This window comes from Mobula birostris, chromosome X (genome assembly GCF_030028105.1).
Source record: "Mobula birostris isolate sMobBir1 chromosome X, sMobBir1.hap1, whole genome shotgun sequence".
NCBI classification, from domain to species: Eukaryota; Metazoa; Chordata; class Chondrichthyes; order Myliobatiformes; family Myliobatidae; genus Mobula; species Mobula birostris.
In genome coordinates this window covers 61,446,444-61,472,455 of record NC_092402.1, presented here as the reverse complement: position 1 = coordinate 61,472,455, position 26,012 = coordinate 61,446,444, and the positions used below count along the sequence as shown (strand labels likewise).

At 44.1% G+C, this 26,012-nt stretch overlaps 1 protein-coding gene across 4 annotated transcripts in view; it reads right to left on the bottom strand.

Moving 5' to 3' along the window:
* Window positions 1–26,012, bottom strand: part of LOC140191737 (integrin alpha-6-like) — a 198,483-nt gene that overhangs the window by 85,489 nt on the left and 86,982 nt on the right. For 3 of the 4 annotated variants that reach the window (XM_072249430.1, XM_072249433.1, XM_072249434.1), the window contains exons 2-5: window positions 13,474–13,598; window positions 8,914–8,993; window positions 3,222–3,477; window positions 1,256–1,387 (exon numbers count right to left, since the gene is read on the bottom strand). In XM_072249430.1, coding sequence (XP_072105531.1) covers window positions 1,256–1,387; window positions 3,222–3,477; window positions 8,914–8,993; window positions 13,474–13,598 — 593 coding nt within the window. Of the gene's footprint in view, window positions 1–460; window positions 581–1,255; window positions 1,388–3,221; window positions 3,478–8,913; window positions 8,994–13,473; window positions 13,599–26,012 lie in introns of all 4 variants that reach the window. The other variant, XM_072249431.1, reaches the window with a different exon arrangement.

Sequence of the window (26,012 nt, the reverse complement as noted above, 5' to 3'; positions counted from 1 at the left end):
CCTTTCTTAGAATAGTAGGAATTACGACATTTTCCAAGATCTTAGGATCCGTATTCCATTTCTGCTTGTTGTTCTGCTCTTTTTTTTCAATCCATTTTGTACTCTATCACCTTCCTAACTGAAATCAAAGTAATCTCAATGTTGCTGACAAAGAAGTTCTCCCCAGTAGCTGTGAGCCACTATTCCTATTTTACAGTTGGCATTCACCTCTAGTCTTGATCAAGATTCATGGAAGGCCTCCAAGTGACTGGTTATCAGGTGGTTCTAAGGAGCCTGACCAACAGGAAGCAGTGACATTCATGTGACCATCAAACTGTGCAGAAATATGGAGCCTTGTAAATGAAACACATGTGCTTTGGTTTTTGCCTTTTCAATTTCCCTGCTCAAAATGTTTGGACACAGATAAAGACACGAGAGGGAATGGCTGCACACTTTCCCTGGCACATGCTCAGTTACAAACCTAAGTAACTATGTTGGGTTACATCATGAGGGCTTCTGGCTGGTTTCTCAGCAGGGTCCGGTGTCTTGTAAACCAGCTGATCAGGGTCTGAGCTACTGGTTGTTGACAGAAATATTAAACCTGTGCATTCGAGATGGACAGGGAATAGGAGAAGGGGGAAAAGAAGAAGATGAGTTAGACTTGAGAAGGAAGCGTACAGCAGAGTGTGGCGACTGGACAAGCAGCTGAGGACTCCTCCGGGTTAAATAATAGCACTGTTGAATTTCCAGTCATAAATCAGAGGGGGCGGTGTGGGGTTGAGGCAAATAATGTTTCGCACTTCACCACAAGCAGGAACTCATTCTTTATTTCCACTGGAGTCCCTGATTTCAGGAAACTGCCAAAGGCCATTGTTATCAGAGCCAATGTTATCCGAAAAACTCAGCTGTCAGGTTACCATGATGGGCATGGTGCTAAGCCTGGGCAGAGACAGTGCACCACCAAGAAAGGCCATGCCCTTCAATGGTACTGCACGCCGTGATGCCCCGTGCAGAAGTATAATACCAGTGCACGGCTTACGTGACCTGGTGGCGAATGTAAATCCAGCAGGAGTGCTTTCACATTTTACCATAAGCCTGCTCATGAGGCACAGAAAGCAAAACGAGAACAACTAAAATCAAAACAGGTGTTGGGAACCCAAAGTGGTCAAGTCAAGTATTTTGGTGGTGATTCTGAATGGGGTCCTAAATGGAGTCCTCAGCTCTCTTGGAGTAGCCCCAGTCGGCACTCTCTGTCTGCACTGGACAAGTATCCTACCTAAGTAGCTATGGGCAGGTACAGGGACCAGCTCAGATTGCTGCTTTCTTTCATCACCCACTTCGTATGGTCCGTCGTCATAGATGCCCAAGTAGACCAAAGTATGACTGAGCTGTTCTGCCCGAACATTACCTAAAAATATTGAGAGGTAAATGAAGCAAAAAATAACAGAAGATGCACCATACACCTGCATTAGTCCTCAACATTGTACATGAGTAACGGTACACTGCCCAGGTTAAGACCAGCATTACGAGCAGGGTCTTTGTTCCCGGATCACATGTCACACAAGTCTTTCCTATCTAATCCATACCGGGTAAAGGAAGAGGACACAGAGACTGAATGCAAAACTTGGCCATCTTGGCAGGAGGGGGAAATCAATGAAGCGGAAAAGATCATGAAACGTGGAATGGTGACTTACCTCGCCTAGAAGTTGATTCGGTCAAGAGTTGCAGGCCCAACGTGGAGACTGAAGATGGGTGACGGGAAAGTCCTAGGCCTTAAATGGAACCAGACTCATTGGCCCACCTCAAAATGATTGAGGGTAAGGGGTCATTACTTCTGGTGCTCCCAGGAGTCGCAGCGGCTCTGCTACTGCCATCAACAGATTATTCTACAGTGTCAGTTAAGCAGTGTCAGTTTATACTGCAATTGAGCACTGCTTTTGCTTGGGCAGCTGACAAACTTTTTGAAGCCAGATCAAGCCTGGATGTTTACCAATAGTTTTTAATATGTCCTGAAAGTTTCATGGATGGATACAAGAAATCCAGGAAAACATAGGCACATGGTTGCTACTTACAGCATATTGTTAGAGTTCCTTTAAAGTTCTTGCCTGACAACAAAAATGGCAAAATGTTACTTTAAGGCAAAATGGGTCATCTGCAGGTCATGGAAGGAAAATTTCTTCCTGATTCAGGAACAAAGTTTTAGGGAGTAAACCTCTGGAATATACATGAGCAGGTAAGACGCTCCTTCGGAATCCTCCCAGGCTTAACTCAACATGAGTGGCCGTCACATAGTTGTATCCCTCTTAAATAATGGATCTGAATACATAACCTCCCTGTTCAGTTGTTAACAGGGATGGTTCCGTCCTTCTCAAGTTAATGTTTGCGTTTGCAATGGTGAAAGATTCAATTATTTTGTGTTTTCAAGATTAGTTGTAGCATACATAACCCAAGCTCAGGAGAGCATCTTGTTTCGTATGAATGGCACCTTGCCATTCCCTACACCACCAACTCTCAGAGCTTCTCGGAGTGAGATGCCCAGTCCGTCAGTTTTGGCCTCTGACAGTGAGCTGACTTTCTACGCCATCGATTTGAGTTAGATTCTAATCAAAACCTGGCTACACTGGAGGCAGTTGGATGAAACAGCTGCCATAACTCCAAGTGCTGAGGATGGATATGGAGCAAGCAAGTAGATACCTTTGTGTTAATGCCTTATGCCTGCTGTAGGCAGTGGATCGTATAACTTGCTGAATAACACTGCCCCACCCACAAATTTCTCAATGTTTCCTAGTAGCTGGAAATAGCCCATTAAAGACGCTGATACCTCTGCTGGTTGCTCATACCATCAACCACTGGGGCAGGCAGGGGGAGATTTTTGGCTGGGGGTGGGGTTAAAATTCCTCAGCACCGAACTGCCTAAAGTAATGCCCGGTGTTTGTCGTTCACCTGACATACCTCTGCACAGCATCAAGAGAAAGGACTACATCTGCCTCAGGCACAAGCTCTGAGAGAGTAGTGCCCATTTGCTTCAAACCTTAGAGTTCAAAGTGACAGTGCAGTGTGTCTCTGGTCAGAAAAGGAACTAAGATGCAAACTATAGATAGCTCAGTGTCTGTGAAATGATCCCATGACTCACATGAGTAAGTGACAGTGATAATTTCATCACTCAACAATGTCCATTATCTTGGTCACCATAGCAAGAAGGCCATCAATTCCCTTCTCACACAAAATTGGAAATGACTGACCTTTCCAGTTGTACGTGCCTGGGGCACCGAAAAAAATGTAGTGGTTGTCAGGAGTGAAGCCAGCTGCGATGCCCTGCTGGCAGTAGCCGAATCGGTGGTGACCCTGCGTGCGGCCTTCGCAGAATTTCCAGTCCCCGCCCTCCAACTCGTCTTTGATCGTTAAGTCCTGGTTCAGGACGTAGCAACGGCCAATCATGTCCCGGGTTTCTTCCGGCTGATTCACGCGCTGCCTCACCTCATAGCGATGGGCACATGTCTGCAACCAATTTAAGACACTCACTTGGAATTTATATGGCAATAAATGGTTATTTGGCCCAAGAGGTCAATTCTGACATTTATGGTCCACAAGAACCTCTCCCCCCCCCAACACTTCTCCATTCATTTCTCCATCCTCCATCACCTACTACTCTAAATGTATCCCTTCTGTTCCACTCACCCACTCCATGTGAGGGCGAGGTCTAAATTCTCACCCTCAAATGCAAGATTATTGGCTCTGGAGTCTCTGGTAAACAGACACAATTTTCCTACAGTTGTTGACTCTCAACTCCTTTAATTGAGTCACTTAACCCTTCCCCGGTCTCAGGATAACCGCTAGCTGCCTGCGCCATCTTGAATAGTCAGGTGTTTACGCTCTTCTTAAAGAACTACTGATAGCTTTGGTTGCCAGCCCTGCAAGCTTTCTCATAGAGTACCACAAGATCCCTGGTTTATGGCTCTGTCTAGGCTGGGTCAGTGGATTAATATCAAAGTTATATGTTATATATTACTATATGCTACTAAGAACATGAGTTATAGAGTCCTTGAAAGTGAGTCTGTAGATTTTTATTTATTTATCTGGCTGTTTATGTATTTATTATTTACAGATACAGCACAGAATAGGCCCTCTGGTCCACCGATTGTGCCACCCAGCAATCTACCTATTTAACCCTAGCCTAATCACATGACAATTTACTAATTAAGTTACTAACTGGTACATCTTTGGACCGTGGGAGGAAAGCAGAGCACCCAGAGGAATCCGGCATGTTCACGGGGAGAAGGTTCAAACTCCTTACAGGTGTCACCGGAAACTCCAAACTCCAATGCTCTGAGTTATATTAGGGTCGCGCTGACCGCTACACTGTTGTGGCGCAATTGGAAAATCAGTTCAGAGTTGAGGTGAGTGAAGTTATCCTTGCCAGTTCAGGAGCCTGATTGTGGTCGGGTAATAACTGTTCCTCAGCCTGGTGGTGTGGGACTGAAGGCTCCTGTGCTTTCTTCCGGATGGTCATAGCAAGAAGAGGCCATGGCCTGGACGTTGGGGATCTCTGATGATGGATGCTGCTTTCCTGTGGTAGTGCTCCATGTAAACATACTCAATGGTGGACTGGGATGTATTCACCATTTTCTGTCAACTTTTCCCTTCTTGGCCGTTGGTGTTTCCATACTGTGTCCAAGTGGGAGGTGCCAGTAGAAAGGGCATGGAGACCCCTTGTTGCTCTGAGTGGCCACACTGAGCTAGATCTGCCCAATGCTCTGCTCTTCATTACAGTCGGCAGTTCCCACTGCAAGTGACATGCTTGAATCTTGGGTTAAGGCAAGATCAGCTTCGGCCATTAACTCTTTTGCAGTCAAATTGGAGCTGTCGCCAGAGAGCAGCTTCTTCAAGCTCATCTGCAAAACAGTTTAATTTCTTCCCTTTCGTGTCTCTTTTTGCTTTTTCAAGGTGGATGGAGTTCTGTCAGAATCTGTCATCTACAGCTGCACTCAAACTGCAGTTCTTTGCGGTGATGGTTTCCACTCACAGAGCTTGCTGACTGGCCATATTTCAACATTCCTCAGGGTGCGGCCTGGAAGACGTGCACGTCCTGCAGCCCTGTGGCCGAACCGATTCCATGCCAGTGTCACCAACTGAGGCATTGCAGGAGAAAGAGAACATTGCAAACAGCAGATGAGCTGTCGGAGACCTCTGTACTCAGGCGATCCTTCTCTCTTTCTCTCGATGGGGGGGGAGAGTTTGCTGTCGATTCTTGAGTCGGAGAACTTGGAATAAAAGCGACACAGCAGACTGTAACATCACAATCAGCGAGCTGTTGCGTTTTGCTGGTCTCCCCTCTCGCTGTAGAAACGGGGTGACACCTCTCTGTCCCTTGTTTGGGGGAGAGGGAGAGACTGTGGCATGTGAACAATAGCTTTTCGTTGGGGTGCAGATCATGGGGCTCTTTAGGGGCCTTGCTATTGCCTGCTTGATGGGTGGTGGGTGTTGATGCTTCCTGCTGAGGGAGGAGGGAGTGTTGACGCTTTGCTGCCGCTTGTGCGTGGGGGGGGGGCTTTGGGGTTCTAACATTTTACTGCTATTCATTCTTTGGGGTTCTCTTCTGTTTTGGTGGATGTCTGCAAAGAGCAAGAATTTCAGGCTGTATATTGTGTACACTCGCTGAGATTAAATGGAACCATTGAACCATTGAAATTGCCCACAATGTTAACACACAGCAGCACAGATAACACAGTAAGATGATGACTTCTGAGAGGGCTGAAGGATCCTAAGCTTACAGGAGGCAACATGTGGTAAGCAAATGAAAACAAAATTGTAAATCACGATTTTTTAAAAAAAGAAACAGAGGCAGAAAATTGTCAAGGTCAAAGTGTAGCTGATTAGTATTGAGGAAATGTTCATTGTTCCTGGAGTCTGGTTCAATATCAGAGATCTTAATGTTAATGCCAGAAACAGCCATTCTTATCAAAATGGCACTCTGCTTGAGCAGAGTGACTAGTCTATCTCATTTAATGCTGTAATGCTATGTTGCTAACCTGTGGCTGCTTGAAATTAGTTCTGGATGACCTACCCAAGGGACTTAGATCCTGAAGTCACAGATTTCTATGACATCCACAGTTTGCTGTTCCTTTTCGTGCCTTGTGGCTCATCGGTCAGCATTTTTGCCACTTCAGTAGCATTTGACTGTGTTTTTACAAGGCCAAGTTGCTAACTCGATGCCCAACCCAGCACGGATGGAAAGCGTGTAAGCAGCTGGCCGGATTCGAACTCGGGACCAGTAGCCTCGAAGTCCAGTGCTGACCAGCCGGCCAATCCACTGTCTTTACTTTTGTTCTTATTCCTCTGGCAGCTGCCTTGATCCCAGGCTGCAAAATAGCTTCAGCTAAAGCCAAGTGCATTTAAAGCTACTGTGCAGCTAACCAGTAAGAAGTGACCTTGCAGCAAACTAACATGAAAGTAATATCACTTGACTGTGCCCACTTGGATCTCAACCAAAGAGTGACAGAAAAAAATTAAGCAACAGACCAGACTGGGATTGGAACCCAGAAACATCTGATCATGGGATAAGTTTTATGCTGATTATATGATGAGACTGTGAGCCTTTTTAAGATGAGATTTTCCTCATTTATTTTCTCTGACGGGTCTTGTGATCGTTCATCAAGGCATCCTTTCAAGTTCAAAACAGTTTAAAAGGAAAACGGTTGCTTTTAACAGCTTTTGATGATATTTCTGCTTGCCTTTTGCTTACATGGTGAATTTTGACAACTTTGTCAGGGCAACCTGATAGGGGAGGGGACAGCCTGACACTGCAGCTGCATTAGTATCGGGGGATAGGTTATCCCTGAACCATTGCTGCCAACAATCCTTTCCACTCTCTCACACCTTTAAGCTCAGTAACTTTTGTTGTTTCTCGCATCTTAAATGGATCCCAGAAGTCAAACAATTATTATAAATTGACTGCCCATTCCTTTTGGGGTTCCTCTGGTCAAGATGGTACCAAGCTGCGGTGTCCGTCAAGATGGTGGCTCAGACCTAGTTGTTTTTTTTTAAAGTTCGTATGGGATGGTTCTGGGGACAGGTAGGGGGAGTTAGGGGTTAGGTCATGTTAGGGTTCAGGGACAGTGATGTGGGGGAGTTAGAGGTCGTATTAGGATTTAGGAACAGGTATGTGGAGGAGTTAGAAACTAGGCTGGAGTCCAAAGGTCAATGGTTCATTTATTATTGAAGTATACAACTCTGAAATTCTTCTTCTCCAGATAGTCATGAAACCAAGAAAGAACGGCAGCATGACTATCAACCCCCAAATCTCTTCTACCCGCACAAAAAAAATGGACAAAATCAGAACAGGCACTTCATCACCACCACCCCCCCCGCCCACCAAATCCCCCTCCTTACCCACAAAAAGAAGAGAAAGATCAGGCAAAAAACATAGAATATAAAAAAGCCATGACTGAAAAAAAAAGTCCATAGTCCAAGTCCTTATCCAAAATGCAAAAAATGTGGGGAACATTCTCCAGGCACAGTGGCAGGCTCTCCCCTCTCCGGTAGCAGAGCGATTCCACTAGTGATCAAAAGGCAGTCTCCCCCTCCCCAGAAGCAGAGTGATCCCACCAGAGATCAAAAGGCAGTCTCCCCCTCCCAGAAGCAGAGCAATCCCACCAGAGATCAAAAGGCAATTTCCCCCCTCCGGTAGCAGAGCGATCCCATCAGAGATCGAAAGGCAAGAAGCCGCTGCTCACCTTCTGCATTCACCTCGATGCTTCAATCTCCCTCATCTCTTTAATCGGTAAACAATGGAAGCTTTAGTCGGCGAAATGGAGTCAAACATCAGCTTGCGCCCCATCCCGCAGCCTTCTCCCCACGAGGTTCATGCACACTGCCCCTGTCTCCCGGAATCCTCTCGGAGACTGCACAGCGCCGAAACACCCAAACAATCTCCCAACTGTTCCATGCTCGAAGGCCAGCAACATGGTTGGATGATGAAGGACATCCATAGATGTCGGGATGTCCCAGGTCATCCAGGGATCAGATGTCCATGCAAACAAGAGGCATAAGTGCCGGTGAGTCGATGTGCCCAGAGTTCAAGCCTGGAGCTTGGGGTCCCGTCATCAGCTAGTCTGGGAGTTGATACCAAAGATTGAAGCTCAAAGTCCGGAAGTTGAAGCCTGATGGCCAAAGCCTAGAGACTGGAGACTGGAGACCCAGAGACTTGTCCTGTAGTTGGAAGACTGTCCATAAGCAGTGGGCTCAATTTGTTGTTGTTGTTTTGTTACTTGTTGTGTTCTGTTTTGGTGTGGTCTGTGTTGTTCAGCTAGGCATACTATCTTGAATGTGTGGTGACCCTAGCGGACTGCCCCCAGCACATCCTTAGGTTGTGCTCATTGTTAACACAAACAATGCAATTTTACCCTATGTTTCCACGTAAGTGTGATAAATAAATGAATCTGAATCCTCTCCAAGCTACAGTATCCTGATACTGTCACTTCTATACTTCCAGCCAAGAAGTGTCCCTGTCAACAGGTTAATCCTAATCTCTTCATGCAATCTTTCTGAATTGAAAATACCCCTCAGACCTAAGGTACTGCAACTGTAAAAACGCAACAAAAAGCTTAGCCCAGCCAGTGACCAAGGAAGCATCGAGTTCCACCTCAATGTCATTCTTTTTTTTAAAGTTTAATAACCACCTTTCCCTTTACCCTTTTACAGCCTCCTAAACATTTTCTAACCATCACTGCACCAGCATTGTTGACTCCATTCTTGAATAATCAAAGAAATATTTAAGGATTAAATTGATTTGGAATGCAGTCGCACCATGTCTGATCGGTTACCAGTTCACAGCTGTTCAAAGGCATAGCTTAACCGCTCAAACTGTGTCTTCCGGCAGATACATTATTTTTATATAATCATTCCAAGTTCCTTGGCTTCTTGTTATCAACTCACCACAACCTTCCCTCCAATTCCTTGGCTTTTGACAGTCACCCCCAACCACTGGTTTTCTTTGCTCTCTCTCTCCAGGTCAACTGGAAAAGACAGAAATGCACAGAGTGTCAGCTCCAATTGTTTGTTAGTCAGATCCCACCGACAAGCTTTATCTTTTGTACAAAGTGCCTTGCATTTTTTAAACATTTAACAGTAAACTCCCTTCTTTTGAACTGCTACAGAGCTTTATAAAAATATTCAGCCTCCAACCCTTTGTTCACATAAATGAGTACTACAGCCAGGGAATTTGATCAATTTAACTGAGAATTTTTCTTTGTGAATCACACATTCCTCTTCACAGCAGTGTCAAAAAATACAGGGAAAATGGTAAAGAATGGAAAACTAAAAAGGTCAAAAACTGAAACGTTAGCAGTTCAAAAGTATTCACCCTCCTTTGCTCAGTACTGTTGCTGAACCACCTCTCACAGCTGTTAACAGCCAGTAGTCTTTTTGGATAAGTCTCTATTAGCTTTGCACATGATGGAGCAAGATTTGCACATTCCTCTTTGCAAAATTGTTCAAGCTGTGCCAGGAGCAGTGGCGGGCAGCAATCTGGAGGTCTTGCCAGAGATGTTCGATCAGGGTTAAGATCAGGACTCTGACTGGGCCACTCAAGGACATCGATTTCCTTCAATTGAAGCCTCCTCCATTGTTGCTCTGCAGAGTGCTTTGGGTCGTTGTCGTGCTGAAAGACTAACTTCCTCCACAGTTTAAGCTTTCTGACAGAGGCTAGCAGGTTTTTATCCAGGATCTCTCTGTATTTAGCAGCATTCATCTTCCCATCAATCCTAACCAGATTTCCAGTCCCTGCTGCTGTAAAGTATCCCCATAGCGTGATGCTACCTCCACCATACTTTACAGTAGGAGGTGGTGTTACCTGGCTGATGTGCAGTATTAGATTTATAACACACATACCACTTAGTATTGAGGCCAAAATGTTCTACTTTAGTCTCTTCCGACCAGAAGACCTTCTTCCACATCTTTACAGTATCTTCTAAGTGGCACTTAGCAAAATCTTTATGGGCAAGGATACACATTTTTTCTTTAGCAAGGGCTTCTACCTTGCCAAGCTTCCGTAAATACCCTTTGTGTGCAAAGCCTTAGAGATTGTGGAGCCATAACTTCATCTCCAGTTACAGCCACTGACTTCTGCAGCTCATTCAGAGTGACTGTTGGCACCACAGTAGCCTCACTTACAAGTGCCATTCTTCTCCAGCAACTATTGTTTAGAGGAGTGGTCTAAACTGGGCAATGTAGCTGTGGTTTCACATTTTTTCCACTTTTTCACGATGAACTACACTGAGCTCTGAGGTACGTTCAGTGCCTTTGAGGTGGTCTTGTACCCTTCTCCAGATTTATGCTTCTGTATTATCATTTCTTTGACTGGTCCTGAATGCTCTTTTGACTTCATTTTGGTTTGTTCTGTTGAAAATCTACAATACTGTTGGACATTACAGAGAGGGAATATTTATTCTTATGAATTCGGTGAAAACAGGTGACCCTCCATTTTTCTACATCAACAAATTGAGTGAATTGGTAAGGTAGGAACGGTAGCATAGTGATTGCAAAGGGGATGAATACTTTTTCAGCTTCACAATTTTGGTTTTTAATTTTTTGTAAATCGTTGACAGGTTTTGGAATATTTCTTTTGATTTGACATGATGCACAATGTTTTGTAGATTAGCTCAAATATATTTTCAATATATTTTAAACTTAGGCGATGGGACAGTAAAATGTGAAAATGGATATGGGCGCTGAATACTTTTTCATATACTTTTGCATATTTACTCCTTTCAGATCATTAGTTCAGGCTGTATTTTTCACCTTTTTTAATGAGTTATTTGACTTTATATTGACCAGTTCTTTTGCACAGAATGTTTCATGCCACTGAAACAAATCATATTTAAGCAAAAGCAGTTGTAACAGATAAAACCCCTGAAGTACAAAATACAAAGACGTCAAAGTCAGTCCCAAAATAAAAATCAAGCTCATCTTCAAACATCAACAAACATTTATATAGCACCTTAAATGTAACAAACATCATGAGCAGCTTCACAGGTGCTTTATTGAATAAAATTAATAAGTAGGGGAATGGCATAAATGGGATTGTTCTGGGAGTTGGCTTCCTTCATACATACAAATATGAATAAAAGGATCTTTAGATGTATAACCTCAGGCTTAGTTCAATAAATCTAAGCTCCGACATAGGAGCAGGAATAAGTCAGTACATTATATTTTCATCGGAAGAGGAGACTCTGAGATTTGCAATCTACCTCCACAGCCTCAGAGCAAAGGCCTGACATCACTCTACCATCACTTCTTCATTCAATTCAACTCATCTTCTATCCATTTCCAACCTTGAGGGTTGATTAGTTACTATTATTAATAATATTAACTCTACGTTAACTCTATTAGTTAACCTTCACTGACACTGTCCTTGGGTCTTCCCCATTTAAAACAATCCCCAACACTCAAGGCTCCGTACAGGCAGAAACCCAAGACATACATACATACAGAATGGTTTCGATTATAGAGAGGCAATGCGTAACTGAAGAGGAATTAATGGGGATGAATTATTTTCTGAATTCTCATCTTGGGTTTCATGTTCTGCTATTGACCCCCTCAGCCCTTTTGACCTCTGAAAATACACGGCACCGTAGCATAGCAGGCAGAGCAATGCTTTACAGCACCAGCAATCACTGATCGGGCTTCAGTTCCCGCCACTATCTGTGACCATATGGATTTCCTCCAGGTGCTCTGGTTTCCTCCCACATTCCAATGACATACAGATTAGGGCTAGCAAGTTGTGGGCATTCCATGTTAGTGCTGGAAACATGGCAACACTTGGAGGCTGCCCCCAGCGCATCCTTGGACTGTGTTGATTATTGGTGCAAACAATGCATTTCAATATACGTTTCATTGCGTTGATGTACAAGTGATAACTAAAGCTAATTGTTAATCTTTAAATCCTCAGTCTGCTCAATTTTTGTCCTCTTGCAGAGCCCTGCTTATTAATCTGCTCTGCCTTTGCTAGCCCACACCTTCAACTTTTGAACCTGACACTTTGGAATTCCTTCACTAAACCTCTCTTTCCTCCTCAATGGATATTCCCGATAAAGGATCCTGTACAAAGAACATAGAGTAGTAAAGCACATTACAGGCTCTTTGGCCCAAGATGTTGTGCTGACCTTTTAACCTACTCTAAGATCTATCCACACAACACACACAAAATACTGGAGGAACTCTGCAGGCCAGGCAGCATCTATGGAAAAAAGTACTGCTGAAGGGTCTTGTCCCAAAATGTTAATACTAGTCTTTTCCATAGATGCTGCTTGACCTGCTGAGTTCCTCCAGCATTTTGTGTGTGTTGCTTGGATTTCCAGCATATGCAGATTTTCTCTTGTTTACGCTAAGACTTATCCAACCTTTCCCTTCATTTTTCTATCATCCATGTGCCTATCTAAGAGTTTCTTAAATGCACCTAATGTATCTGCCTCAACCTCCACCCATGACAGTGTGTTCCACTCATTCACCACTCTCTGTATAAAGAACTTCCCTCTGACATCCCCCTAAACTTTCTTTCAATCACCTTAAAATTGTGCCCCCTTGCATTAACCATTTCCACCCTGGGAAAAATTCTCTGGCTGTCCACCCAAACTATTTGTCATCATCTTCTACATCTCCATCAAGTCACCCCTCTTCCTCCTTCACTCCAAAAAGAAAAGCCCTAGCTTACTCAACCTATCTGTTCACTGTCTACCCTTCGGCAGGAGAGCCCTGACCTGCTGTGTGTTTACAGCATTTTCTGCTTTTGTTTCAGATCTCCTGCATTTTTTTTTGGTTTACATTCCTTAAAACCTACTTAATCAAGCCTTTGATCACAGGTCCTGTAAGGACTTTATGCGCGTTGGTATCAGATTTTGTCCCCAGAAGCACCTTAAGATACATTCCAACATTACAGATGCAAAATGAAGGTAAATTGTGGTAAACTGGTGAGAATGTCATTCATTCAAAAATGATGTGGAAAATTCTGACTGAGAAGTCTCTCATTTTGTCCAAATCTTTCTGTCTATTAGTTAAAGCTTTCCAGGAAATAGACATGTGTCTTCAGAATAGAACCATGACAAGGTTGGGGTGTTGAAACGATAAGCAAGGATGGCAGACTGCTTCTTGTAACATTTCTCACCTGATTTTCCAACTGTTCATTTCCTCCCTACATGTTTTAGTGGCTGAGCTTTAGATTTTAAGCAGGGCACTGAAAAATAGCTCATTGTGCACTGCTCTGAATCATGGGTCAATGTTCTAGTTTACAGCTATAATCTAAAGGAATTTCAGGCATGGACATGTATTGATCCAATCAGAAAGCTAGAGCAACCACATGAAAAAAATATTTTAAAAGTCTGAAATGAAATTGGTTCTACATTCTCCAGAATGAATAAATATAAAAATTAGGAAGGATTACAAACTCAAAATGGGTGAGGAGAACTGAATGAAATGGTTAACAGAAAGACTTGCTCTGACCGTTATTATCAATGCTGACTTGATCACACTCATCGTCTTCTGTTACCGGGCAGGCAAAGAGTCCTCCAGTGCGATTTGCATGTTGGTGCGATTGAGCACGAGCCAGAGGTGCTCCAATCAAGATCCTGCGAATAAACAAAGGAAAGGTTTTTAGTGTGCAGCAGCAATAAACTGACAAACAATATACATCAGGGATATATAAATCAGTTTCTGAGTGGCAATCAGAGCTGGGCTGGGTGAAAGACTCTGCTATGTCGTCAGTAAATAGTTTTAACTGGAATACGCCACCCAACCTTTCATGAACATCTTTTGGTCAGTTTGAGATTATCTCAGTAACATCAGCTGGCACCCGGTAGCACAGGCCAAACACCAAGTTTTGTCGAATTCAAAGTTCAAAGTAAAATTTACTATCACAGTACATACATGTCACCGCATACAACCCTGAAATTCTTTTTCTGCGGGTATTCTTAGCAAATCTATAGAACAGTAGCTGTAAACAGGATCAATGAACAACAAACTGTGCAAATGCAGATATACATAAATATCAACAAATAACGAGTATGAAATAACAATGTAACCGGGTCCTTAAAGTGAGACCATCAGTTGTGGGAAGACAAGAAGTAGGATGAGTGTAGTCGCTGATGTGCCAGCTACCCAGAGGGCAATCCGCTGAATGGTTTCTCTGATTGGCACCACACTCAATTCAACCAGAACCAAGGCAAGAGTGCAAACTTTCAACCATGGCTGACTGCCTCTCATTTACAGATAATAGTCAAGTCTCATTTTGGCGACGTGAACATATAATCTGGGCTGGTGCTCCAGTGTAGTACAGAGGGAGGCACAGACATATGGATGAGACATTAAGCCGCAAGACCATAAGACACAGGAGCGGAATTAGGCCATTCGGCCCATCAAGTCTGCTCCACCATTCCATCATGGCGGATTTATTTTCCCCTATTCTGCTGCCCTCTCCCCATAACCTTTGACATCCTTACTAATCAAGAAACTATCAAGCTCCACTTTCAATATACCCAGTGACTTGGCCTCCACGGCCATCTGTGACAGGCCTATACCTGCAGGCTTCTCCCAGTCTCCATCCAGCTAATAGGAGTCACCTACCACATTTCTAATTCGTCACCAGCAGCCTATTTTAACCTCTCATCCATGGACCTTTGTTCCCTCATTGAACCAGCTAGCCTCAACCAGTTGCTCCTACGCTTCAGTTACCTCATTGTCTGTGGTGTTTGTTCTCTCCCGTTTTGTGGCCCCATCATGGCTCGTGGTTTTTTTGAAAATCGATTATCAAAGTTATCATTCATTGCAGAATCGTCTCCGCAGCTCTGCTTTTCAGTCAAGCTAGCTCTACATTTCCTAACAGTGTGTGGCAATGAATTCCAAAGATTTACCATTCCCTGGCTAAAGAAATTCTTCCTCATCTCTGTACTAAAGGGATGTCCCTCTATTCCAAGGCTGTGCCCTCAGGTGCTAGACTCCCCCACTATAGGAAAGATCCTCTCCACATCCTCTCTATCTAGGCCTTTCAATATTTGATAGGTTTCAATAAGATCTTGCTCATTCTTCTAAACTCTGGCAAGTACAAGCCCAGAGACATCAAATGCTCCTCATTCATTAATCCTTGTGTTCCTGGAATCATTCTCATGAACCTCCTCTGGACCCTCTCCAATGCCAGCACATCCTTTCTCAGGTAAGGGGCCCAAAACTGCTCACAATATTCCAAGTACAGTTTGACCAATGCCTTATAAAGCCTCAGCATTACCTGTAAGTCCTTGCTTTTATATACTAGTCCTCTAGAAATGAATGCTAACATTGCATTTGCCTTCCTTATCACAAACTCAATCTGCAAGTTAACCTTGAGGGAACCCTGCGCGAGGTCTCCCAAGTTCCTATGCACCTCTGATTTCTGAATTTCTGAAAGTCCTGACGAAGAGTCTCGGCCTGAAACGTCGACTGTACCTCTTCCTATAGATGCTGCCTGGCCTGCTGCGTTCCACCAGCATTTTGTGTGTGTCGCTTGAATTTCCAGCATCTACAGATTTCCTCGTGTTTGCATTTTTAAATACCATCCAGGTGTCTCTTTGATGTCCACAGAAACTCCTGCCTGCACCTCTAATGAAAGGCCACTTCTGGAGTAGCCACATGTGCAGGAAATGTATCAATGATTTCTTGCTCTTCTGGGGGAGCCATGGTTTTACAGCTTTCTCCAGAATAATCTCTCAAAATCTGTAAACTGATAAAAACTTTGTGTACTCGCTGTTAAAAACTGTAACATTGCACTGTGTTGCTTGGTTTGAGAGTTTTTAATGATGTACTAAAACACAATTATGGATTGGCCAATTTCCTTGTCCACAACACAAATTTGGCACATATGGATAGCAATTCCCTTAGGTAAGTATTTCAGTGGCCCAGAATTGGACTGTGTTGTGCACTCTGCATTTCAATTTCAGCAAAATAAAGTCAATCTGAAAGGAAAATTGTGGACTCACTGCGAAGTCCACATAGTCTGTGATTTCCTTCTCTGCATCTGCCACACTAACACAAGGAGCCTAGGCATGTGAAACTGCGCCCAGCATTCCCCTCATCCCCATCAATCCACAGCCACCCACAACTCAGGCTTGAACCCACAATTCAACCAATTTCCTTAGAACATTCCAATTTCTAGATCAGTGGATTTTAAGATAATGTCCTTTATTTTTAAGGACATTATTATCTTAATGTCTTTTGTATATTATCTAACATACCTATCAATGTCTAATGTAGTAGTAAGTAATGTATTAATTATTGTCTAATAATACACTTTGAGGCCAGCAACACCAGCCAGTGATGAAGAACAGAAACCCTAGATGCCTCTTCTTCACCTCACCAGCTCCTCATTGCACTCTGCCAAAGATCAGAAAAGACTGGAGATCGAGTATGAGTTTTTCTTGATTGTTATTGCGCAGAAGCAGGGCACATATACACTGATCCTTCAGAAAGGGAACCAATAAATTGAACAGGCTCGGTCTGGGATTAGATTTTCCTTCGATCCCTTGATCAAAAGTCATGCATGGTAAGAATAAATGAATGAAAAGTGATTTTAGTCGTTTGGAATTCCGTGCTTGGATTGGATCAGGTATGTGTTTATCTACTGTTGACTGTAGTATAAACCCAGTTTAAGGAGAAGTGTTGTGCTTTTTCTCTTTTGGCATTCCCCAGTGAACTGTAGTACAGAGCCCTATTGTGCTGTTGGTATTTTAGGCAGTTTACTGTCCCTCAACTGTATAAAAACTCCCTGCCTTATTTGGACAGTCTCAAGCCTCGAGCCCTGTTGCTGCTATTTGAAGCACATTCCTGTAGAGTCCCATTCCATGACCAGACTTTCACGCTCATATCGTCATGCATGTGTTTCACTTCCACATAGGCTTTGGTCTTCTCTATGCTCAAGTGCGAAACCGAGCCAGTTTACCTGCCACGGGATCTGGTCCGCTTGAGACACCAGTCTGCTGATACCGGAGGAACGAGAGAACAAACTGCAGGATGAACTTGGCAGGTCAGGCAGGGGGCCTAGTCAACCGTTCTGCTCTGAACACTGCACCAGGGCCCTGCATGTCAACTATCTGATTTTCAGAGACATGATTCACACAATCAGAAGCAGGCTTACTATCACCAGCATACAGTATGTCATGAAATTTGTTGTTTTGTGGCACTAGTACAGTGTAATACATAAAAAATTACAATAATTTACAATAAAAATGTAAATAAATAGTACAGAAGAGGAATAGTGAGGTAGTGTTCAGAAATCTGATGGCAGAGGGGAAGATGGCGGAGGGAGGAGAAGATGGCGGCGCGACACAGTGCGTGCAGCCGTTCCGAATGAATATCGAAATGTGTAACTAGGGGTGCCGTGCACAATCCGGATTTGATTGGGACAGCCGTGAAAGCGCAGGGGAACATCTGGAGTAACTCCTGAAATGCCTGCTTCGCTGCCGCTGCTACTGTGTGATCGAGAATCTCCAGAGACGAAGGCCCCAAATCCTCGGCTTTGCGTATCGCCTGTTGCCGGGGCCGGCAGAGATGGTGCTCGGTGCTTGGTGTTGAGTAGGTGGTCGGAGGCTCGGAGTTTTTTGGACGGACTCGGAGTCGGACTGTGGTCGGATGCTTCCGGGATGCTGCATAGGCAAGTTGGCGGCGCTGGAGGTTTACCGTCTGCGTGAGATGATGGGACTTTCGAGAGACTTTGAGGCTTTTACTGTGCCATGGTCTGTTCTTATCAAATTACGGTATTGCTTTGCACTGTTGTAACTATATGTTATAATTATGTGGTTTTTGTTAGTTTTTAAGTCAGTTTGTCATGTATTTTCGTGATATCATTCTTGAAAAACATTTTTATCATTTCTTAATGCATGCATTACTAAATGACAATAAAAGAGGACTGTGTGTCCTCATAATCATAATAATAATAAGAGGCTGTTTCTGAAACTTTGAGCGTGGGGCTTCAGGCTGCTGTATCCCATCTGGCAGTAACAAGAAAAGGGTATGTGAGGGATAGCAAGGGAACTCAATGATGGATGCTGCCTTCTTGAGACACAGCCTTTTGAAGATCTCCTCAATGGTGGGGAATCTTCCACAGTTGCTGCCTGACCCCCTGAGTTCCTCCAGCAGATTGTTTCTTGCATTTTGTCCACTTGACCTGTCCTCAGTCCCCACCTCCCCAATTCACCTGGCAACACACACACAAAGGGGTAATTCACAGTCTCCAATCTCCAATTAACCTACCAAGCTCTTCCCTTCCTACCGTCCCTCTTTCCAGTTGAAGCAGCAAATTACGTCTACATTCTTCAATTTTGTGTATTACATTTAGTGCCGATGGTGCAGCCTCCTCTACACCAGAGACCAAACTGCTGTATGGAGTATCTCCATTCAGTCTGCGACCATGATCTTGACCTTCCGGCTCCCAGTCATTTCAATTTCCCTCCCCACTCCCGCTCTGACCTCTCTGTCCGCAGTCTCCTATGGCGTTCCATAGAAATTCAATTCAAACTCGAGGAGCAGCACATCATTTGGGCACAGACTCAACATTGAGTTCAAAGTTTCAAATGGTGATTCTGCCGGTCCTATTTGTAACTCATCTACCCACCTGATTTCTGTTTTTGTTTTTATCCCAAAGCTACCCCACTTACACTTTGCACCATCACCTCTTTTTTCATTCAATCTCTCCTTATCTCTATCCTATCACAGACCTTCCCCTTTAGCTCTCTGCTCCCTCACTTCTTGTCCTGCATTCTCAAGCTCCATCTTTTCCCCGTTCTAATGAAAGGTCACCAAGCTGAAATGTTTAGGAGCCTGAAGAGGATGCAGGGGGGATGCTTCCTCCTGTGTAAGAGCATTGAGCTGGGGGTTAAAAAGAATGGATTGTTCATATAAAATGGAGAGGAGGTGATTTTTTTTCTCCTCAGAGGGTTGTGAATCTTGGAACTCCCTTCCTCAAAGGATGGTGGAAGCAGAGCCTTTGAATATTTTTCAGGCAGAGATATACTGGGTTGAGGTAAGGTCAGTTCAGCCATGCTCTTATTCAATAGCAGAGTAGGTTCAAGGGGCTGATGGACTACCCCTGCTTCTAGTTAGTTTGTTTTTGACTTATTTTATTGAGATACAATGCAGTATAGGCCCTTTCAGCCCTTCAGGCAGCACTGCCCAGCAACTCCCAAATTAACGCTAGCCTAATCACAGGACAATTTACAATGACCAATTAACCTACCAACCGGTATGTCTTTGGACTGTGGGAGGAAACCAGAGCACCTGGAGGAAACCCACGCGGTCACGGGGAGAATGTACAAACTCCTTTTGGCAATGGCAGGAATTGAACCCAGGTCTCCTGTACTGTACAGCATGGTGCTAACCACTACGCTACCGTGCCCCCCTATGTTCATATGGTTCTCTCTTTATAGCTGCTGACTACCTGCTGACAGTTTTTGTTTCAAAGGAAAAGCTTCTACTTAATTAGACAGTGAAGTGACAGATTTAGATTTTCACCGGTGAGATAGACGTATGGAGACAATGATAAACCCAGAAACCCACGTGAAAGTAACAGAAGCTCAGATGGACCCTGTTACAATTCTGCTTTGTGTCCTGTGAACACTCTTGGAACTATGATCCTAATCAAGATAACAGCAAATTTTGAACTAACACACATCTATTATCATTGTTGCCTCTGTTCGGTTAAATGCTGAAATGGAAGGAGAGAGCTCAGACTGGGACTGAGAACTGAAGAGACAATTGGAAGCTTGGGAAATCACTTCCATAATGAATTGAGATATTGAGGTCACCCAACCTAATATAGTACATCATCATCATCATGGCTTAGCTTCGTGAACGAAGATTTTGGAGGGGGGCTGCCCACGTCTGCTGCAGGCTCGCTGGTGGCTGACGAGGCCAATACGGGACAGGCAGGTCCGGCCACAGCGGCTGTGAGGGAAATTCTGTTCTGGGTTTGGTGCTGCTGTGTCACGGTTCTTCCTCCTTCTCCTTTTGTCCTCACTGCCAGCCCTGCATGCGTTCTCGAAGGAGGAGACAGACTGGTGAATGGTGTGTCGCCAGGCCTCGCGATCGGAGGCTAGATTAGACCACTGGCGATGGTCAATGTGACAGGCGCCAAGGGATTTCTTCAGAGAGTCCTTGTACCTCTTATTCGGTGCCCCTCTGTCATGGTGGCCAGTGTAGAGTTCGCCATACAGCATAATTTTGGGCAGGCGATGATCTTCCATCCTGGAGATGTGCCCTGCCCAGCGCAGCTGCGTCTTCAATACATATGGCAAATTAAAAGAATGGGAGCCTAGAGGATAAGAATGGACGGGGTAAAGGGGCAGATGTTGAACCTCCAGAGGTTGCATAGGATTTGGCTTGCTTGAAGATTTTGCACATTGATTAGCTACTGGAATCTCTTGATATAAAAATGCGCTTGGAACCCACACAGTTTGAATAAACTCTGAGATTACAGAAATATAGTTCATTTAATGCAAAACAGAGAAATAATGTACTTCCCTGTAACATACAACAATCCTAACAGTAGGCAGCAGTGCCCTCATAAAGTACCTGTAACAGTAACCTGTCCCTGAAATCACTCAATTCCTCCCAGTTATCTCAACTGCCGTCTTAACCAAGGAGTCTGTCACCCACTTCTGCCCTGTTACTGCTAAGGACAGTTTCTAATTAGGGCTTTATAGCCTTTTGTTTTCTTTCCATTTATAAGAAATCACTTGCCTGTTTGTAGAAAATAGTAAAGAAGCAACCAGATAATGGTGAGATTAAGTTAGAGAGAAAAAAAGGCATCTCCAGCAGCAGGTGTAATGTGTGTGTGTGTGTGTGTGTGTGTGTGTGTGTGTGTGTGTGTGTGTGTGTGTGTGTGTGTGTGTGTGTGTGTGCGCGCGTGTGTGTCACACTGTACATTTTCTATGTTGGGCATGGACAATATATTTGCTCTACAGCCCCAGCCCCAGATTCCGGCTCCTCTGAAGGCACCACTGCACTGGGTAAAATTCCATGGAATGCCCTCTGCCACTTGACCAAAGTGGTCGCTTCCATGCTTCCGTTGGAATTGGCAAGATATTCCATACCCTATCCTGCACTCTTTGCCACAGACATTGATGAGCTGGGTGAAATGTTCTCAGCAGCATGTGCCAATGGAAAATGACTGTAGAACTGGAGGACCTCAAGGAAGAGAGACGAAGAGGCAGACAGACAGAGGAAAGGGAGAAACAAAGACAAAGAGAAATAGGAATGAGGCTTTCTCTAGGAAGAGGAACCCTGGCTTATTTCTCTTCTCACCCCTCCCAACTTTAGAGCCCTGAACCAATCTAATGGCTCCAAATATTGTCCTGATCAAGATCAGCTAATTCAGAAACTCTGAAACTGGGACTCTGCTCAGCATCCCAACCACAAGCAGAAGAGCTTTCTAAACTTGATTCACTGAGAGTTGTAATGTTCCCAGTTTACCCTGCAGTACATTTGACCCAAAAATGGAGAAGGAAGCTGACATTGTCTCACATGTGGAGTTTTGTGTATGCTTTAAAAGGTCAGCATAGAAATAAGGTTTAAATTTAGGAGCTAAAGACTGAAAGAGGGAAACCAGAGCAAACATATCTGTCATCAGGAATCTCTTTGATGTTCCAGAGGATAGTAAACTCTGAATTTTGCTTTTTGGAATGTGACAGCATCTGATAAAAATCTTCAGTTATGAATAAGGCAAACAGCCCTGGATTCAGCAAACTGTTTAACATCCATCTTTCCACTAGACCTTACAGGTTTAATTCATGAGCGATAACCCTGGGTCTCATGCTGTCACCAGGCTACCTCCAGTATTTTCTTAGATCATGAGAATAAGGGAAAAGGAGGAATAAAAGGAGTGAAAGATTATGAACAACCCTTGCTACTACAGGTACGATCTCCCAAGTATTCTGGCTCATTGTCTCAAGCCCCTTTAAGCTCTGACCAAATTTCCTGGTAAGGGGAGAGAAAGGAAAAAGGCAGGAAGTTAAACTGTCTCTGAAGACCCTTCACTTTGCAGTGAAGACACAAAGAAACAAAATAATTTTAAAAGCTACTATTAGTGTCATAGAGTCATCGAGTACTATAACACAGAAATAGCCCCTTCAGCTCATCTAGTCCACGCTGAAGTATTGTTCTGCCTAGTGCCGTCAACCTGCCTCGGAACCATAGTCCTCCATACCCCTCCCATCCATGAACTTATCCAAACTTATCTTAAATGTTAAAATCGTCCCCACATCCACCCCCTCCACTGGCAGGTTGTTCCACACATTCACCACCCTCTGTGAAGAAGTTCCCCCTCATGTTCCCCTTAAACATTTCACCTTTCACCCTTAACCCATGACTTCTGGTTCTAGTCTCACCCAAATGCAGTGGAAAAAGCCTGCTTACATTTGCCTTATCTACTACTACTACTACTACTACTACTACTACTACTACTATGTCGACTCAGGCCTAGGGGGCCGGCATTGGGCACGATGACGGACTCTCCACTTCTCCCTCTCCCTCATCAGTGTGTTCAGTTCATCTACATTAGCCGCGCCGCAGTCTTCTAGGAGTGTGTTGACCATGGTCTTGGGAGGGCGCCCAGGGTTCCTCCTCCCTTGCTTGGGCTCCCATATGATGACTAGGCTGGCAGGTAGCTCGGGATGGCGTAGACAGTGCCCCGCTCGTTGCAGTCTTCTCGCCTCGATTTTAGTGGTGAGCATCGGTAAGTCGTCATAGAGCTCAACGTTTGTCATGTGCTGTTGCCAACTCACATCAAGAACCATCCGGAGCATTCGTGTATAGCAACCATCTAGAGACTTTCGTATCGTCTTGGTGAGTGTCCACGTCTCGCACCCGTACGTGAGAATGGACCCTACGACTGCTATGAAAATCCTCTTTTTAAGCCCTCTGGTCAGGTTTGACTTCCAGATTTCCTTCATGTCGTTCATAGTCCTCCACGCCAGCGCCTTCCGTATCTTTATGTCCTTCTCCGAACTCACCATTCTTGATCCGAGGTACTTGTAGTCAAAGACTTCCTTAATGGTATCATTCTTTACGGTCCTGAGAGTACCTTCGTCGCAGTTAAACACCATGTACCCTGTCTTTTTAGCGTTTAGGTGAAGTCCAACTTTAATGCACTCAATTTCCACTTTTGTCAGTAGCTGCTGTGCTTCCTCCATCTGGTCAGAGAGCAGGACTATGTCATCTGCAAGATTGAGATCTGTGAGTGTAACTGGTCTGACCCTTTTGGTCCGTCCTGGTTTTATGGTAAAACCAAGCTTGTCATGATCTTTGGTAGCTTGACATAGAGCGTAATCAAGGACGATTATAAAGATGTAAGGCGCCAGAGTGTCTCCTTGCAGCACACCAGCTAGGAGCTCGAACACTGCAGTTTCTCTGTCTGGTGATACAACTTTCGCCATGGTTTTGGTATAACTGGACTCTATTGCTCTCAGTAGATGGTCTGGCACTCCGTAAGCTTTCAGGATCTTCAACATTTTACCTCGGTGAATGGAGTCAAAAGCTTTGCGAAAATCGATGTAAGTAAGCACGGCTGGTAGGTTGTTCTTCTTGACTTCCTCGATGATTCTACGGAGAGCAAGTATTTGCATTACTGTCGTGCGCTTCTGCCGAACATCATTCTGATTGAATCTTAGCTTAGGGTCAATGGCGGTGCGAATCCTGTTCAAGATCATCCGATTTGTATAACTTTGCTAAGATGCAGGTCAAGCTGATACCGCGGTAGTTATCTGTCTTTGTGAGGGATCCAGACCTGGGGACTGGGATAATGTTTGAGAGTGACCACTGTTCTGGTTTGTCGCCTTTCATCAATGCCGTATTACATATGTCCAGCAAGATGTCGTCCAGGTCACAGTTCTTCAGGACATCTGGTGGTATCCCATCTGGTCTAGCGCTCCTGCCCTGTTTGAGTGCATATTTGGCCTTCTTCAGTTCCTCAATGGTGAATGGGCCGTCATCGAGGTCGACTTGCGTTACTATATCGTGGGTATGTCCTCTTCTTCTTCCATGATTGTTGGAGGGCTTCCCAGCAGGTTCTTAAAGTGGGTAAACCATGTCTGGACATGGTCCCCTGCTGTTTTACCACTTATTTGACCTGATGGGGACTTCTTCCATCTGCTGATCTCGTTGACTAAGTGCCTTATCTAGACATCTATCAAATCTCACGTTTGTCTTCTATGTCCGAGAGAATAAAGTTCTAACCTAGTCAACCTTTTCCTTTAACTCAGGTCCTCAATTACCAGCAACATCCTTGTAAATTTTCTCTGCGCACTTTCAATAGTGTTTACATCTTTCCTGTAGGTAGGTGACCAAAACTGCACATAATACTCCCATTTAGGCCTCACACAATTGGAATATAACATCCCAACTCCTGTACTGAATACATTGATTTATGAAAGCCAATGTGCCAAAATCTCTCTTTACGACTCTATCTACCTGTGACACCATTTTCAAGGTTCACTCTTTATGGATCTGTATCCCAGATCCCTGTGTTCTACTGCACTCCTCAGTGCCCTACCGTTCACTCTGTAAAACCTACCCTGGTTTGTCCTCCCAAAGTGCAACACCTCACACTTGCCTGCATTAAATTCCGTCTGTCAATTTTTAGCCCATTTTTCCATTAATCAAAATGAAAGCCAAAAATGAAATATATTGTAAGAAAACTGATGAAGTTGTAAGGAGAGACAAAGTCCATCAAAAATGTGCACACAACTTTCTGAAAATTCCTCTAAACTGCACTGAGAGAAACGTTTATAGCATGTCAATTTACATGACAACACTTTGGGAACCTCCAAATCTGGCAGGTCTCTCCCCATCTCTGTCATGTTTGATACAAGAAAATAAAAAATACAGTAAATCAGAGAATAGCCATAAGACTCCTTGAACCTCCTGCACAAGTCAATGTCAGGGCTCTCCCTGGGCCTCAAGACCACCTTCCCCTCATTTCCTATATCTCTAGATACATTGTAGAGTCCAGAAAATGTAACAATATCATTTGTCTGAGGTGGGGAACTCCAAGGGTTTACAACTTTGCACAAAGGAATTTCTCCTTATTTAATGCGCCACCCCATACTTGTAGACAATTCAGCCTGGGAAAGAGCCCCTTGATCCCTCTCAGAATCTTTGATGTAAAAATGAAAATGATATGACTTCTCATCTTTCTGAACTCCAGTGAGTGGTGGGCCTCTTCATAAGCCCTCAAGCTAGGAAATGATCTTGTAAATGTACACTCCACAGTAGTCTTCTGTAGGTGCAGAGAACAGGACTGCACACAGTACTTCAAAGTGAGGTCCCACCAAAGATCTCCACAATCTCAGCAAGACTTCCTTATGTGTGTGCTCCAGTTTCTTTGCAATAAAAGCCAACATACTGCTTGCCTTTTTAATTGCTTGCTGTATCTGCTCACTGCTTTTTATGTCACCTCTCCCAGCACAACCAGATCTCTCTGTCAATACTTTTTAAGAAGTATTTTACTTTTTCAGTCTTCCTACTATTTTCCGACAATAGGTGTCATCTGTCAAGTTCTTGCCCACTGCTCCACCTACATCCTCTTCAATCACTCTGCGTCCACATTTCCACCTTGGTTTATAACACCAGGAAGTTTGGAAATGCTACAATGTCTTTTCATGTAATATAAACTGTGTGTCGCTGAGGGCCCAGGACTGATCACTGTGGCACCCCTATGCGCAACAAGGATCTGTCCTATGACTTCAATTATAATTCACAGCATGTATCAATATACTGTGCACCCGAGTGACTTCCGACCCATGCAAAAGCTGCACAATTCCTCCAGGGAGAACTATTATTGACCTGAAACCAAGATTTCTGTCTACACTATCTCTTAGGCACTTTTGATGGCCTCCAGACACCAAACTTACAGTGCATAGAAATGTACATACAAGGATTTAGCAAGCCCTTGTCTGTAGCTCTGTAACTCAGTGGGGAACAAAGTTCTTGGGAATCCAGGAAGATAAAAATAGTTTCAGTCAAGT